Here is a 17,383-nt window from a genome sequence, read left to right as displayed (position 1 = left end):
TCTTTGTGCCCACATGTTTTATTCCTTGTTGATTTCATAGTTTAGCATAGGGGTAGGTCTAAAACCGCCTAAAACTGTCATTTCTCTGCATTTATGGAGTTTGAAAATATGAGGTAGGACGAAAAATGCAACAAAAATGATAATTGAAGTACCATTTTGTTCTGTTTTAAAAGGGCATGACCAGTTTCGTGAGTAGGCCAAAACACGAGGACCAAAAGTATAATTAAGCCTAGAATTAAACATTCCACTTTTCATCAATTTTCAATGCATAATTTCTATATTAATCTTCTTAACTAGTGCCCTAAGAGTTTTCTAAAAAGATTTATAATAAAAAAATGGAGGGAGTAATATTTCAATGCTTCATTTATTTCATCCTTCTCAAAAGGGTACAGTGAATTAAAGCATGCAATATGTAAAGCAAGCACCTGTAAATGTTGTCTATACGACTCATTCTCTTATAAAATCCCTTCATCACAATCTCACAACCTTGCACACCCCACATCCTATAACATATTCCTCTTTACATTCTTCTATCCACACCCCCCTACTTCACCTACTTTCTCTCAAAAAGAGAGAAATATGGTGAAATTTTCAAAGGAACTCGAAGCTCAACTAATACCAGAATGGAAAGATGCATTTGTAAACTACAAGATGCTAAAGAAACATATAAAGAAAATCAAACTCTCAAGAGTTCCTAAAAAAGAAGAACAAGCTCCCAAAGGAGACTTTGGTTACTCCATTTTCGATTCGATTCGGTTTGTGACTAATAAGTTGTTTTGTTCTTCAGACAATAACAAACCAAATATCATTCAGGTATGAAGTTTATTAGTTTTTGGGATCATTTCTTTTGTTGTTCTGTAACATGTTAGGGACATGTCTTAAGCTTTTGCATGCCATTATGATTTTTCTTTTGTTTTTGTATTGTAGTGTGTTTTTTCTTCTCTTTTTTTGTGTTTTAACCTTATTGCAACAAAAACAAATTTGAGAAAAGTTATATCGTTGTCAAGACAATGAAATGATAATGGTTTCCAACACTTTCTTCCATCTTTTGTATGATAGATAAATGACTGTGTGCACCAAATAATAGTATAAAGTTTCGGTTTTCATTTTGTCAAAAAAAATATAAGTATATGGTTTTTTGTAATTTTATTGCTATGTTCATATTATAACACAACCCTCTCTTTCATTCATGGCTTTAATAGCTGGCTAGTAATGTGCGATTTAGACACGTAACATATATTTCTTGCAAAGGATTTTATTTGAAATATATATATATATATATATATATATATATATATGTTAGCCACAATATACATCCGGTAGATGGGTGTAAAATGTGGGAATGTTGTAAATCTCGAGACACCGAGTTTAATTTGTGTTGATTAAAAACATAAGTTATTTATGATAAGTTTAGTGTATTCGATGGCACAAAATTCATGGTGAAATGACATTTAGAATGTGAAGAAATGAGACGCTTAGTGTATCAGATGGTAAAAAATTTATGGTGAAATGACATTTAAAATGTGAGGAAATGCGACATCTAGTGTATCAGATGACACAAAATTCATGGTGAAATGACATTTAGAATGTGAGGAAATGAGACGTTAAGAGAATAATAAAAAAATATATAAAAATATTGTACCGTATAGGTTAATCGTTCGAATAAATTAGGACTCGGAAAATGATGACATTTGACAACATTGATCAAATCATTGACCGAAATGATTAGGAAAGTTAAATACCTATTACTTAAGTTACCATATTTTGATACTAACTCCTTTTTTTTTCTACCAATCAAAAACACTAATTCATTTTCCTATAGTGAATAAAATATAATTCAAAAAGGAGTGGAGAGAGCAAGAACAGCAATAAGTATCCTTAAAGTTAGTTTAGTGGCCTCCTTTTCTAAAACCTCTTTTTCTACTTTTCTTTTTTGGGAGTTTCTCATTCTCTTACGAAAGCTAGCTAGTGAAAACGAGTTTGGCATTATTATTGGGACTAAGGGAAACATAATTTCACGCATACCATACCATATCACACGAAACAATTGTGCACCCTAACAAAAACAAATTAAAAAACATGAAACATGCATAATAATTAATCATGTTACCTTAAACAATAAAATTCAATTAACATATATGTATTATAAATATGAAAGCTAATTATGTTGTGTTATGCTAGGTGAGGAGGAAAATGATGGAGGATAGTGAAGAAGAAGTGTATGAAACAGAACTTGCACAATTGTTTTCAGAAGAGGATGAAGTGCATGTGTTTTTTGCAAGGCTAGATGAAGAGCTTAATAAGGTGAACCAATTCTATAGGAAACAAGAGAGTGAGTTTCTTGAGAGGCGTGATATGCTTAGCAAACAACTTCAGATCTTGCTTGATCTTAAACAACTTCTCACTGACCGGCGCCGGAAAAATAATCTGCCGCCGAGGAATTCCAATGCCGAGATTTTCTCTCGTTCTCCTGATCAAAGCTCAAATTATTCAGGTTACTTTTCTCTTGTTTTTTAAAAACCTCTGTAATTTTTTATGAATTCATTATGCATATTTCACATATATTAAGAAAAAAATTCTTGTATAGAAATATGTTCGAAAAATAAGTAATGTGATTTAACGTGTGCATGTATATTTCATATATCAATATTTTTAAATTTTCCTTTATGTAAATATATACGTCTGAACCCATTATAACACCTGGCTAGACTCTGCAACGAAGCAAATCAAAATTTTAAATTTTGTTAGGAGATGTATCTATATTTAATGTCTAACCACCTCAACAATCATGAGTAATAAGCTATGTATTACCTTTTTTTTCCTTTGTCCAAGTTTAAATCGGATTTCTTAAACTCTTTTAACTTTTAACTCAAATCAGTTGATTATGTGACAACTTATCATTGAATATATATATATATATAAAGAGAGAGAATGTTTACTATAAGAATGTTTACTATATATATGTATGTTGTATGTGTGTGTAAAAGATCTTTACACCAACTAAACTAATCATTTGTTTTTTTCCTTTAGTGTTTATTTTTTCATAAGTGTTGGTAAAACTATACAAAATTGGATCTATGGCATGCGCACAATAAATATATTTGTGGTCAATTCATATGTCACCTTTCTCCAAGTGCCTGTTGATTTAGTGCGACGTATGGAAATTGTATTTCTAAGCTCATGACAACAATCAACAATGTCAACATCAAACCACCTTGCAATAATATGCAATAATATTTTCATATATATATAATTCTCATCACGTGATATGGTTAATATTTTTTTCTACATATATAATTAACATGCAAAAACCGTTATGGATTTTCTTGTTACAGAAAGTTGTGAAGAATCAGATGAAACAAATTCAGAAACATCACAAATGGATGAAGTAATATCAACTTTAGCAAAAAATGGTGTGAATTTTGTTAATTCAGCTACAAGGGTGAAGACAAAAAAAGGAAAACCTAAAATGGCAATGAGAATTGATATTCCAGCAACTACACCAACAAAGGCTATAACTGCTGTTACTTCAATTTTGTGGGAGGATTTGGTGAATAGTCCTATAAAAGAAGGGTATGGAGAATTCATTAACAAGAGAAAAATTCAATATGCTGAAAAGATGATTAGAAGTGCTTTTGTTGAACTCTATAAAGGCCTTGGCCTTCTCAAAACTTACAGGTCATTATTTATTTAACTTCATATATTTATTTTTGTCGTATTATTTGAACATTAAAATACATATATGCATGTAACATCTTATATATTTATCTCTATCGCTCTTCTACTTTTTATCTTTTTTGGATGTAAATCGGGTATCCTCCGCGCGCAACTGCGGAGAATAATCTCTCGAGCATTGTGGGACCCAAATGGGCGGCAAACTCTCCCTAAGAGTTTCGTAATAGGTTGGATAGTTGGTGACTTGTGCAATATTAGCTGGGTATTAGTGGGTCAAGACGTTTCTATTTTTAGGGATCTAAAGCAAATGTGAACTCAATTGATCCAATCATGAGTATGCTACAAAAACAAAATATTAGTGTGAATGAATCCAAATCAGGGTATTTCTCATTTGGTTTAATCTTTTCTAATTTGAACTCTCTTCTATATTAGAAATGTTTCACAACTACTCATTTGTATGATAATATATAATTGGATGACTTTGGGAAAGAATTGATATTATCTATACTTTGAAAACTGTACTCAAATTTATTTTTCTAATCTTATTTGATAAAATTGATCAAAAGTCTATGAACCAATCACTGTGTTTTGTGATAAAATCGATCAATTCGAGTTACAAATATTTTGAATTCATATTGTTCAACATCTAAAATAAATCGATCAATAGTTACGCTCCAATCTAAAAAAAATAATCGAATTGTAACTCTCAAAAAAAATATTCAATCCGGATTCGATAGATCCGATGAGCATTTTAGCAATGTGATGGACCCATAATGCAACCTTCTAACAAGACTCGAGGACTGAAAAGGACTAGTGGGAACAGCCTTTAATAGCGTATTAATAACAAATTTCTATGTCACTGAATATTTTTCATTCCTCTACGTATTTTTATTTAATTCCTTTACCCAAATTACCATAAGTACTTATTTTTTTCATGACTGAGCAAATTTCTAACAACATTCTATTGTTTTTGGCAGCTCATTAAATATAGTGGCATTTTCAAAGATACTCAAAAAGTTTGACAAGGTATATATATATGGCTGCAAATATTTGCACCTCATTACACATGCAATATACATACATATGTACAAATAGGAATGTGTAAAAAAAGAGTACATGAGTCACGTTTTTTTGTGTTTCTTGGTCAATTACATTTTGGGTATTTACACAACTAAATCTTGCTTTGCCCAATATAGTTTGCATGAATAAAGAACAAATGAAAGTAACGTAAAACTCATGTTTTTTTTTCTATAATAATTCATCATGTTTCAAACTAACTCGCAATTGCATGTTTTGTCCCTCACGTGATGGTCGTGACATGTTTCATTTGTCCTTTTTTTGGTGTAATGTTTCATTTGTCTTGAACTAACACAAAGGTTATTTTATTTTTTAATGAAAAATATTAATTATTATTTTTGCTAGTTGATAAGTTGAATTCATAACCTAATGATCACTTTAACCCTATTGATCAGGTGGCATGCCAAACAGCTTCTGCAAGTTATTTGAAAACAGTGAAAAGATCACATTTCATTAGTTCAGATAAGGTATGCATGTATTTCATTTTATTTACTAAAAAATAAATTAAAGACGAGAAATAAGTTATGAAGCACATTAACGAACACGGACATCGGACATGACACGGACACTGACATGCCGACACTGCTAATAATTTAAGAAAATCACATGATTCAGTGTAACTATATATCGGTGTCGTGTCAGTCATGTCTGAAACCGAAACACGCCTAATCTAATAAGTGTCTGTGATTCACAGAAAGACACATTTGTATCCATAAGAGAGTGTATAATGATTATGTGATCTGTGATCATACAATAATTGGTGATTAATTGTAATATAATATTTTGATTATGAAAGGTTGTTAGACTAATGGATGAAGTGGAATCCATATTCACAAAGCACTTTGCTAGCAATGATAGAAAAAAGGCAATGAAGTTTTTAAAACCTCAAGTGCAGAAAGGTTCTCATATGGTCACCTTCTTTGTCGGTAATAACTTCCACTGTATCAAATATATGTCTATATTAATGAATTCGAATTAATTATTATAGCAATAAAAAAGTTTATATATTTGTTTTATTATCCTACTTGTATAAAAAAAAATATTATTGTCCCAAATCGGAATATTATTCTTGATCATATTATACTTCCTAACACCGAACTTTAAATTATCATGGTCGCGTTTTTCTGAGAATCATAAGATTAAAAAAAAATATTAAAGCATTTTATTTTCTATCTGATGTGATTGTCACATAGTGGCCACTAAGTGTGATAAACATAGTTTATTATTAATTCCATACATTAAACCTTAATTGATTTTTTAATTTTATTTTCTCTGCAGGGTTATGTACAGGTTGTTTTGTATCTTTGTTTTGCGTATATGCAATCTTGGCCCACTTGTGTGGTATATTCTCTCCTAACACAGAACCAGCTTATATGGAAGCAGTCTACCCTGTTTTCAGGTACAATATCTCATGGTCCTAGTTTTTAATATGAACAAAAATTATTGTGAGTGTAAAATTGTTTTACATTAAAAACCGATCACAGCTCGCGAACTGAATAAAGTGTAAAATTGTTTTACATTTACAACTGATCACAGCTCGTGAACAGAATAAAGAATCACCTAACTCGTTTATTTAAAAACAGTCAGACATGATGTGTTAAATTGAAGAGTTATGATTGAATAAAAGTGTAAAACAATTTTACACTATCACTACATATCCCTTAATATTTTTTTTTATTTTCAACTAAATTTATATTTTTTAAATCTTTTTTGTAAGTATAACCATTAAACTACACATAAATGTACTAATGAATGGTTACAATGATATTATTATGCAGTGTATTTGCATTGTTAAGTCTACACTTGTTCATGTATGGATGCAACCTTTACATGTGGAAGGCTACAAGAATCAATCACAATTTCATCTTTGAATTCTCACCAAGCACAGCATTAAAGCATAGAGATGCATTTCTTATGTGCACTGTATTCATGACTGCTGTGGTTGGGTCAATGGTTGTACACCTTCTTCTTAGGGCTGCAGGGTTTTTTCCTGGCAATGTTGATGCCATCCCTGGAATTCTTCTTCTGGTTAGTCTCAAAAATAAAACTAAACTAAAAATGGAACGAAAAAATATTATTATTTAATAAAGAGACGGACGCTACTAGTCCTTATACAAGAATTTCGAACTTCTTTGTGATTATAACGTCAAACTTTTATCTCTGGACCGACACTTCATGGACTATTCTGGTAAACCTTTGTTGATGCCGTTTATTTTTTGCAGTTTTTCATAGCTCTGCTCATTTGCCCGTTAGACATATTTTATCGCCCAACTCGCTTCTGCTTCATCCGTGTTATTCGTAACATAGTCTGCTCTCCATTTTATAAGGTAAATTTCATACATTTTTTTGACCAATTTGATTGATACATTGATAATGATATGTCATAGGTCATCATGTGTATAAAATTAAATTTTCATATCATTAAAAAAATTAAATTTTCATTGTTTGAATTAATATCATTCCTACAGGTTCTTCTAGTGGACTTTTTTATGGCTGATCAACTTACTAGCCAGGTAAAATCTTATGTTATATCCTTCAACAAGTTTATTATATTATTTTCTTTTGTTTAACATTATGCATTCTAATCAACATTTTTACTATGTCATGGTATACAGATACCATTGCTAAGGCATTTGGAGACAACAGGTTGTCACATTTTATCTCGAGTATTCAAAACACACCACCCTGAAACTTGTCATTCTGGAAGATTATACATGGAAATAACTTACATTATCTCATTTTTGCCATATTTTTGGCGCGCCCTTCAGGTATGCTTTTAATGTTGAATGCTAATTACTAAATTATCTATTAAATTTTGTTAATGCGACTAACTCATTTTATTTGAATGTATTTATTAGTGTATAAGAAGATGGTTTGATGACAATGATGTTGCACATTTGGCTAACATGGGGAAGTATGTTTCTGCAATGGTTGCGGCCGGGGCTAGAGTGACATATGGCAGGCAAGATAACAATATAATGTTTGTTATTGTGATAATCACTTCTGTGATGGCTACAATGTATCAATTGTATTGGGATTTTGTCAAGGATTGGGGGTTTCTTAATCCTAACTCCAGAAATGCATGGCTAAGAGATGATCTTGTTTTGAAGAATAAAAGCATATACTACATGTCTATGGTAATTTCTATTTACCTCTTTCTAATCTAAATATTGAAATTATTGTTAGAATTTGGCTTTGGAAATTGGCCGCCTGATTGAACGTATTTTAGAATGGGTTTAGCCATAAAAATGCGTAACTTCTTTATTCTCCCAACATTTGTCAAAACATTTGATTTGTCTAGATTATACAATCTAGACGTGTGTTTTTTGCATTGCCTGATTATGTAAACCGGACAAATCAAATGTTTTATAAATGTTCAGATAGGACAAGAAATCGCCTAAAAAATCGCGCAAAAACAACTGTATCTTTTTGGCCCTGCCCGATTAACCTGATTAAAATAATTGGGTCGGGTCGGATAGGTCAAAGCGTCGCTTTGTTTTGGTACAAAGTCAATTTTCACTTTAATTAATCAAAAATGGACATTGGATTGCAGGCATTAAATGTTGTTTTAAGAGTGACTTGGACAGAGACTGTCATGCATTTCAAAGTGGGGCCTGTTCAAACAAAGTTGTTAGAATTTCTGTTAGCTTCATTGGAGGTTATTAGAAGAGGGCATTGGAATTTCTACAGGTACTTTCTCAAACAATTTAGAACAGCTAACAGTAACTATTTTTTCAATAGTAAGAAAACATTAACATCATGATCATAAGAACCAGAGAACCTTTTTTATAAACTTCACTTGTTTGTGAACAGGTTGGAGAATGAGCATCTAAACAATGTTGGTCATTACAGAGCAGTGAAGACAGTTCCATTACCCTTTCGTGATGCAGATTCGGATAATTGAGGTGTTTGTCTCATGCATGTAAATATAGTCCTATAGACATGTTGAGAAAAAATGACTATCAATAGCTGAAAGTGATTACTGATTTGAAGTATAACCAATTGTGATGTAAAAGATGCGCATTGCAAATGGCATTTGTCCTAGAAATTATGACTTTGTATACAACTTTTGGTCTTGGATTTTATGTTCTAGATAAACCTTGTTGAAATGATTTTAAAAACTTAATAGAAGTTTGTATATGTAATGAAGATTGTAATTGTCAATTTGGTTGACAAATAAGTCAAAAATGGTCATTTGGTTATCTATCGACAACAACGATGAAGTATAGTAAATATAATTTTTGTTCTGAAACATATGCAATGTTTATTTGGTACAATAGTGTATTATATTGAGATTAAAAGACTGTTTAGAAAACTTTTATCATTAAGTTTTATATTTTGACTTACAAGTTTAATGGATTTATATCATCAAAAAATTAATTATAAACCTCACTAAGGTGTACACCAATAGAATTCCCAATTAACGTTCAAGTTTTACTTTTTCAAAGCATCTCTTGGCATCATGGCATGCTTTCAACAAGTTCACTTATGGACTCTAGTAGCAAAATTATGCTCTATAAAGGGTGGAGGAGAGAAAGTGCAGGCATATAATCAACAAGTTTCTGAGTATTAAACAAACATCCACACCAAACACACTTTTCTATCATAAAACAAAATATATAATCCTTAAACAGCATTGCAAGGAAGGGGTGAAGCATAAATTAACCCTTGACCCTTAAAAACCAAATTCCTGTTTTGCAATTGCAGAAGACTTGCACTTAATTACTAAAAATACAATAATTACTAAAAATACATTAATTAATTTCAAACTATTAGATGCCTCCACATAGCTGGTCGATCTCTTGATATCAAAAGAGAACGAGATCCCATATAATCAAAGGATGGCCAATATAAGTCATCAGGACCAACAACTTCCCTAAGATTCTGACCATTATTATTATTATTATTATTATTATCATAATTCATATTCAGAACCCTTGATGCATCATCATCTTTCATTGCGTCAAACACATATAGTCCTAAACCGCACACACCCATGACAAAGTCAGAATTACCCCAAACTTGTGAAACTGCTGCGTAATGTGAGTGTGCATTGGATTCTGGAAAAGTATAGGTGTTGAATAGTTCTTGTTTCCGCAACGAAAATTGTTGTATTAGCGATGATGACTGTCTTTTCCCCATTGTAGTGGAAGCGGTGCATCCAAAGAAGACAGAATCGCCGCGAGAGAAAATAGATTGTACATTGACACCACCATGTTTTGGTATCTTAAGACCAACACCGGATGGTTGGCGAAAGTCCAATATGTTGATAGAATCTGTGGTGCAGAACACACCATCGTTTCCTTCAGCTTCTGAGGAGCTTACTCTGCATCATAATCCAAAGGATGGTTAAAATGCATGAAAATGGAGCACTTGTGAAAATAGAATTTCATTTGTTTAATATATGCATGACAATTGAAGGTTTGGCTTGGTGGTTTTCTTAGTGAAAGATGATTAAAATAAGAATAATGCAAAACAGCAACATATATATAATTTTACTGAATAAAATTACGGTGTTTGAATCAAAATATAAGATCCAACTTAGTATGTTGTCAAAAAAAAAAAAATCAACTTAGGATGAAAAAATGTTCTGTTTTTAGTTCTTATCATTAATTCTAATCAAAAAAGTGTCACTTTATTTAATTATGTAATGGCAAGTTCTACTTGTCCACTGCGGATCACGACTTGAATATTGTCCAAAACACTAATGACAACAAACGTCACCATTCAAAAGTAGAAGCTCACGGTCATCTTTGTCCTTACTACAGAAACAGTGATCTGATGTCAGTTTGAGAGAAACAAGAGAAAACAAATGAGTGGCGTTTTGAGAGGCATATATATAAGCTTTCTCTTATTTTTGTCAAACTGAGTCGTCAAGGAGGATTGAGAACTTCTATTTCCAAGGCCAACGTCAGCCAATGTTGAAATTTCAAACGATTTTCAAATAGTATCAAATGGTCCACAACAGAACTTCCTAACGTGTATTATGAACCAGAATTGCTTTTACACAACTACATACAGGTTTATAAAGACAGAAAAATGATTTTCTTAATTAAAAATGACAGCAGACAAGAATACACTATAATAGTGAATATAAAGTGAAGCCAATGTTAAATCAAACTCACCTCTTTCGAACCCCTCCACCGAGCTCAGCATCGGTATTACTCACATGGAGAGCTGAAATTTTCTTACCACCAAAGGGAACAGAAACCAAAGCTTGAGGACTGAGTGAATTTACATCCCACAAAGTAATGGATTCAGCTTCAGCTACAACTACTTTTCCTCTATTTCTCCACTGCAAAGGACTAGAGTATTCCATAGCAACAACAGGCTTCTGAACCTCCCAACTCATGACTTGCTCTCCATCGCGAACATCGAAAACTTTCATACCTCTCTGTGAGCTACATGTAGAAATAATGAGAGGTCCACATGGTTTATACCACCATTGTCTAGCATCTGCTGATAAAAGGGTGGAACTAGTAGAATTTCTTCTGATGTTATTTGGTAAGGGTCGAAGTGCTGTTCTGGAGGAAGCTGTTCCATTGTCGAATTGGAAAGCTTTCACTTCTTTTGTGTAAAAATCCCAAGAACAAAAGCCGGATTCAATTGTGTTGCCTGCGGATGCAGCAACAACATATCTTCCGGAGCAACCATCTGAACCTTGAGCGCGAATTAGCCAGCAATCTCTCCATATGCTAGGTGAAGCTCCTGGAGGGGGAATATATACAGATTTTTCCTGAAAGCATGACCAATTTTCAGATGGAAAATGCATATTTAATCTTTCAGCAAGTATGAATACATTAATAAACTTTTGTGGAAAACACATAAACCATATTGCAAATCGGTTTAAGAAAGAAAAAAAACCAATTAAAATCTAAATAGGCAGCCTGGCATATATATGTACAGAGATGATAATCAAACTTGAGTAAATTCCAAGGTGCCCTTATAATCTTGACAAAGAGACATTAGATTAAGGGAACGTAGAAATTCCATATTCCATATTACATCCTGACATCCTCAAATGTCAATTTATATTAGTATTAATTAATATTAATCATTGAGCATTGAACAATCAATTATGTGCAAGTGTCAAACGAATAACTCGTCTCAATATTAATTTGGATGAAGTTCATATGTATCCTCAGATGAGGCAAGCTGGTACGAAACTCAACAGAGACCAATTATTTCTCTTTTTGCAGACTTAACATGGATGATTTCCCTTGCCTCAATATTTAGCATTTAACATGCAAATCAAAAGATCAACTGGATGACACTGAAGTTAATAACAGGGGTTGACAATTTAAAGATATTATAATTAATCATCCTGGAACTCGTAACTCATTTCAGAAAATATTTAGTGGTAATTGCTAAACACATTAGTCTTTTAAAATACCTCAGTTTTGTTAATCGTTCCTAAACTCTTCAAATATAAGTCATGCCATATTCTCTAAACATATGAATCGAAGTATGATCAAGAATACTCAGGAGCCAGGAAAAGATTTACCTACTATCAAGGATTAAATGCAAGAACATGTTCTTCTAGAAAATTTAGGCAATCTTAACCATTGGATAAAAATTGAATTTTCTATCGCCAATTTTAAGTGAATTTGATGAAAAATCAAATTATGCATAGTCCAATCTTCATGCGGTGTCGAGGATCGCTTAAATAAGCTAATGCAAAATTCAAGTCCAAAATTTGGTCTTTTATTCTTAATGATCACATAACATTAATTACCAGCATCAACAATAATCAAAATCATTCACAACGAAATCAAGGCCTGACCAAAATTAAATAAAAAGATATCAAAATATCAAAACAAGCATGCAATACCTCAGAATTGGCGATATCATAATAAGAACAAGTAGCATCATCATGAGCAAGCAGCACAGCCTCCCCTTCAGATACAAACCAACCAGCCGCAGCAATCTTGTTCCCTATCCCATTCAGCTTAAAATTAAAAGCTTCATCAGTTTCATCAGCAATAAACCCTTCTTCCTCTTGTGTGTTATTATTGTTCTCTTTCCCTTGATCATCGAACTCCTCAAGCTTCTCATCCGCCTCAAGCACCATATCAATATCACACTTTTGATTACTGCATGAACCACTCTTCCCTCTCTCAATCCCATCACAAGGATCGCCATGATTCGAAACTTTCCCACTCCCTTCTCCAAGTGTCGCCAAAAACTCCAAAGCTATTGAATTCTCATCAACAGATTTCAACACATTCTCTTCAATTTCCACCTTTTCCTTCACCGTCGAATCCTTAATCATTATCCTATCTCTAATCAACTTATGATGAGGAAACAACCTATCTTCAAGCTCATCACTGTTCAAACCTTTAACCAAACCACTCGCATTCATCGGCTTAATTTGCTTCGAATCCTCAACCCCATTAACACTAACAACACCAACTTTATGGTTATCATCTTCGGAAACAACAACTCGAACCATAGCTTTCTCAATCCCAGAAATCTTATCTTGAATATCAGAAAGTATAAATTTTGATTCATCAGGGTTATTCAAATCAAGCATCTCTTTAGTCTTCTTTATATCAGAAGCTATTCTCTTGACTTTCCCCTCTAAAAAAGCAAGCTTTTCATGAAGCTTACTCTGATACTTATTACTACTACTACCATCACTATTACCATTACTATTACTATTGCTATTCTCTTCAACCCTAACCCTAACCCTAGCAGAATTTGATAAAGTTCTAACCTTTTCAGCACTTTTGGGTCTCTCAGTTGATTTTCTAATCGGGTTAATGATTGATTTGGAATCTTTTCGATCAACGGAGACGCGGCGGGTTTGATTGAGATCTGAAGGGCTAGGACTTCTGCCTCTAGGGAGAGATGAGAAAGAAGAAGAGGATCTACGATCAGTACGAGGAATGGATCGGGTTAAGGGCTTTTGGGTTGGGTGAATGGGTCCACGAGAAGTGGATCTACGAGGGTTATTGTTTTCTTTTAAAGAAGAAGATGATGAAGTGTTGAGAGAAGGGAGCTTGCGTGAGGTGGTTAGAGGAGTGATGGATCTGGTGGTTGTGGTGGGTTTGGTGGTGGCGCCGTCGATGACGGCGGCACCGGAGCGACGAGTGGACATGGTGAGTGAGAAAAAAAGAGGTTTTATTTTTAGGATTGGAGTGAAGAAAAGGGTGTGATATTGTTTATGTGAAAGGGAAAGAAGAAGAAGGGACACGTGTGGGTGGTGTTGTTGTGTTTTGTGTGAGCGGGAAAGAGTGAAAATTTGAGTTTTGAAATTTTTCATCAAACCGGGAATACGATGTTGTTTCTTAGTCCAACCAGGTCAAATCATAATGTTGTTTCTTTTTTTGCTAAATTAATAAAAATAAAAAAAAATAAAATGTTATTTTATCTGTTGTAGATTTTTTGGATTGATTTGCGGTTTTATTTTGGATTTAAACAACCCTACTCCTCTCATGACAATCTTTAAGGATTCTATTCTAAATTAACTAATTTTTGAATAATTGATGTATTTGATCTATATTATAAATCAGATCATGAATTATTCAATTAATCTAAAAAAAGAATATTTATTTATATATGAAACCGGATGGAGTACTCATTTTGTTATTAAGGCCCCGTTTGGATTGAGTTTATTTTGAGCTTATGTAAATAAATAAGTTTTTATTTTAATTTATATGCTCTCACTAACGAAAATTGTATTTTCATAAACAGTTTTTTCATAAAATACATTAACAAACTTATAAATAATACATAAAAACTTATTTATTTGTATAAGTTGTTTTGTATAAGCTCTAAAATAAATTAATTCAAACGCTGATCATAAATTTTATATATATTTTACGTGAGAATATTACTAAATTTTATTTGGGTATAGTGTATTCAATATTAATTTTTGTGTTTCAAAATAAATTAGTACTAGTAGTAATTAAGGTTATATTGCTAAAAATCAACAAATGCATGTTGTATGTAAGGATCGGACACCTCACTTATTCATCTTTCAAAGTTAACAAATGTATCTAAAAAATTAAAATATCATTAATCTTTCAAAGTTATCCGCACTCATGTCATAGAGAGTAAACGGGGTAGTTAACTTTGGAGTTGGCTCCTCCTTGATAGAATAGTCAAGTTGCCTTAAGGCCAAAACAGGGTTGTAATTTATGCACCCCTGAATGCCCATAAGCAATATGTTGGAGAAGGTTCCACATCGGTAAATCACTTCATTAATTCATATATGTTCCGCTGTCGAGGATACCATAGGATGATCTTTTCATGAAGGTTCACCAACTTTTTAGCCCATTTTTTACCATCTTTCTTTTTCACATTATAATTCTTGAAATCAACTCTAGGACAAGGCATTTGACAACTGCTATGAAACATGTGATTAACAAGCCAAATATACAAAACAGGCAGACAACAATAGAACCTCTTGCCTTGCCTTAGAACTTGGGAACAGAATTCCTACCATTTTAAAGTCTCCTAAGGCCTCTTGAATTTTAATTCTTATTCTTCCCAAAGTCTCCACAAGACTTCAGATGTTCTTGATTTGCCAATTTGGATGATTTCTTTGTGAATTACTTCAAAAAATTAACCTAAAATTGCTATGTTTCGGGAAAACTAGAATTACATACTCAAATATAGAAAACATTACAAAAGTCTCGAAATCATAGGCAATCGTTCTAATACTCCTCCTTTTTGTAGCTAAAAATGACTAAAAAACATGCTAAGAATAACATAAGATAACCTGTCATCAAACACATATTTTGATAAATTGTTTGTTATGTTTTTTTTTACTTAAAATCAAATGTTACAATATTATATAATATCCCCTATGACGTGTGTAGGTACTAATACCGATGAAGGATTAAGATTATCCTTGTTTATGTTATGGAACAAATATAGAATATGCAATTTTTTGTGCGTTTAATTTTTCAAATATATATATGCTCCATTTTGAAGAAATAATTGATAAAAAAATGGTGGTGTATATCTAACCGTGTCAATATGCTTAATTTTTCAATATACAATGAAACTATTTTTCAATATATACACCAAATAATATTTTAAATTATACATTATTTTTGGATTGAACTAGGTATACTTATATTCTTGTAAACTCTCTCAAATTGTTGAAAATATATGGTGAATTTTTCTCTCCCGGTTAGTTTTTTGTTTTACAAGAGCATCTTATCATATTCCTAGTTGTTGGTATCTAGAGCCAAATACATGTATCAAAATATCGCCACTAGTAGGAAGTACATCCAACGAGTGAAGTATTTACGAAAGAGTAACTATAAACGAGATCTTTGTGATAACCGTATAGGATGTACATACAAAATGGCTATCACTAAACCTAAAACTAACCTAAAGTTTCACACAAGCTTGGGTATAGAGTCTCACTCAAAAGTGTATGCATATGTGTAATTATTGTTAAATAATAAAGTATTGAGCTTAAATTATTGGGCCTTTATATTAGTAAGTTAGAGTCTATTAGGTTTTATTATATATTCTCTTATAACCTTTTGGAATATTAAGTTATTGAAATATTTTATGAAACCCTAGCCGTCGTTTAGTCTCTTTGTTTGGTGAGTCGAGTGCTCACACTTTGGTTGTTTGGTGAGTCGAGTGCTCACAATTTGGTTTCTTCTCCCCTTTTGATTCTTCAATTTGGTTGTTTAGTGAGTCTAATTCTCACATTTGGTTGTTTGGTGAGTCGAGTGCTCACAATTTGGTTTCTTCTCCCCTTATGATTCTTCTGATTGCATTGCACTTCTCCCCCTTTTTGTTCTTTTGATTGATTGCACTTCTCCCTCCTTTGATTCTTTTGATTGCATTGCACTTCTCCCCCTTTTTTGATTCTTCTGATTGCACTTCTCCAACTTTTGATGATTTTTTGGTTACTCCTCTATTGGTTCTTATGTATGGTTGCATCTCTCTACTGGTTCTATTTTTTGGATGGTTCTCTCTTTGATTGGTTGATGATGATGGTTCTTGCTGCTCTCTCTGCGAAGATAACTCACTTTGGTTGGTTGCTGTTCTCCATTGGTTTTGCTGACAACTGATTTAGTTTATTTTTCTGAGTTAATTTGTAACAAGCTTAAAGCTTAGTAAGCTTCAGCTTGAGGGGTAGTGTTAGAGCTTGAGGGGTAGTGTTAATTTGGTTTTTCGTATTTTGTTTGACAAACTCACAATGCTTCTTGTTGACTCATTGTGAGTTTGAGGGTGGATGTTAGATAATAAAATATTGGGCTTAAGTTATTGGACCTTTATATTAGTAAGTTAGAGTTCATTAGATTTTATTATATATTCTCTTATAACCTTTTGTAATATTAAGCTATTGAAATATTTTATGAAACCCTAGTTGTCGTTTAGTCTCTTTGGTATTCTCTATTGAAACCTTGTATTGTTAACAATTATAACAATAACATAATAAAGTGCTTAAACATTTAGGCTAAACGTGAAAACATAAAACATGAATGTTAACTTATATTGATATAACAAAAACATGTTAACTTCTCTACAAAACGTGAAAACAACAAATTTTCTTAACATATTAAAAATTTGTGTTCTCTTAGTGTTCTTATATGGAAACAAACATGAGTGTCATAGATCTACCTACACCTTAAAAAAAATTAGCATCAAATATTTT

General features: G+C 32.3%; 2 protein-coding genes across 2 annotated transcripts; one reads left to right on the top strand and one right to left on the bottom strand.

Moving 5' to 3' along the window:
* Window positions 1–419: 419 nt before the first annotated feature.
* Window positions 420–9,006, top strand: LOC25482987 (phosphate transporter PHO1). Its single transcript, XM_013611607.3, has 14 exons — window positions 420–813; window positions 2,182–2,494; window positions 3,336–3,678; window positions 4,653–4,701; window positions 5,148–5,219; window positions 5,549–5,678; window positions 6,031–6,151; window positions 6,531–6,780; window positions 6,975–7,079; window positions 7,221–7,265; window positions 7,368–7,520; window positions 7,611–7,889; window positions 8,306–8,442; window positions 8,566–9,006. Exons 1-14 carry the CDS (start codon window positions 580–582, stop codon window positions 8,654–8,656), a joined length of 2,322 nt encoding a protein of 773 aa, XP_013467061.1. The 5' UTR covers window positions 420–579; the 3' UTR covers window positions 8,657–9,006.
* Window positions 9,007–9,321: 315 nt separating this feature from the next.
* On the bottom strand, window positions 9,322–13,948 carry LOC25482986 (KIN14B-interacting protein At4g14310). The gene is made up of 3 exons (XM_013611606.3): window positions 12,584–13,948; window positions 10,878–11,488; window positions 9,322–10,078 (listed from the first exon to the last, which is right to left on the bottom strand). Exons 1-3 carry the CDS (start codon window positions 13,850–13,852, stop codon window positions 9,517–9,519), a joined length of 2,442 nt encoding a protein of 813 aa, XP_013467060.1. The 5' UTR covers window positions 13,853–13,948; the 3' UTR covers window positions 9,322–9,516.
* Window positions 13,949–17,383: the final 3,435 nt, after the last annotated feature.

The sequence above is a fragment of the Medicago truncatula genome, chromosome 1 (assembly GCF_003473485.1).
Source record: "Medicago truncatula cultivar Jemalong A17 chromosome 1, MtrunA17r5.0-ANR, whole genome shotgun sequence".
Taxonomy (NCBI): Eukaryota; Viridiplantae; Streptophyta; class Magnoliopsida; order Fabales; family Fabaceae; genus Medicago; species Medicago truncatula.
The sequence above is the reverse complement of the archived record's forward strand: the minus strand, read 5'-3'. Positions and strand labels throughout refer to the sequence as shown.

What these genes read in the sequence shown, in the direction of transcription:
- LOC25482986 (XM_013611606.3), bottom strand. Translation starts at nt 13,852, where the DNA reads ATGTCCACTCGTCGCTCCGGTGCCGCCGTCATCGACGGCGCCACCACC. An exon ending in ATGATATCGCCAATTCTGAG is followed by an intron (nt 11,489 to 12,583) that starts GTATTGCATGCT and finishes TCATGCTTTCAG; the next exon opens with GAAAAATCTGTATATATTCC. An exon ending in GGTGGAGGGGTTCGAAAGAG is followed by an intron (nt 10,079 to 10,877) that starts GTGAGTTTGATT and finishes ATTATGATGCAG; the next exon opens with AGTAAGCTCCTCAGAAGCTG.
- LOC25482987 (XM_013611607.3), top strand. Translation starts at nt 580, where the DNA reads ATGGTGAAATTTTCAAAGGAACTCGAAGCTCAACTAATACCAGAATGG. An exon ending in TCTGCTCTCCATTTTATAAG is followed by an intron (nt 7,080 to 7,220) that starts GTAAATTTCATA and finishes TCATTCCTACAG; the next exon opens with GTTCTTCTAGTGGACTTTTT. An exon ending in CTGATCAACTTACTAGCCAG is followed by an intron (nt 7,266 to 7,367) that starts GTAAAATCTTAT and finishes CATGGTATACAG; the next exon opens with ATACCATTGCTAAGGCATTT.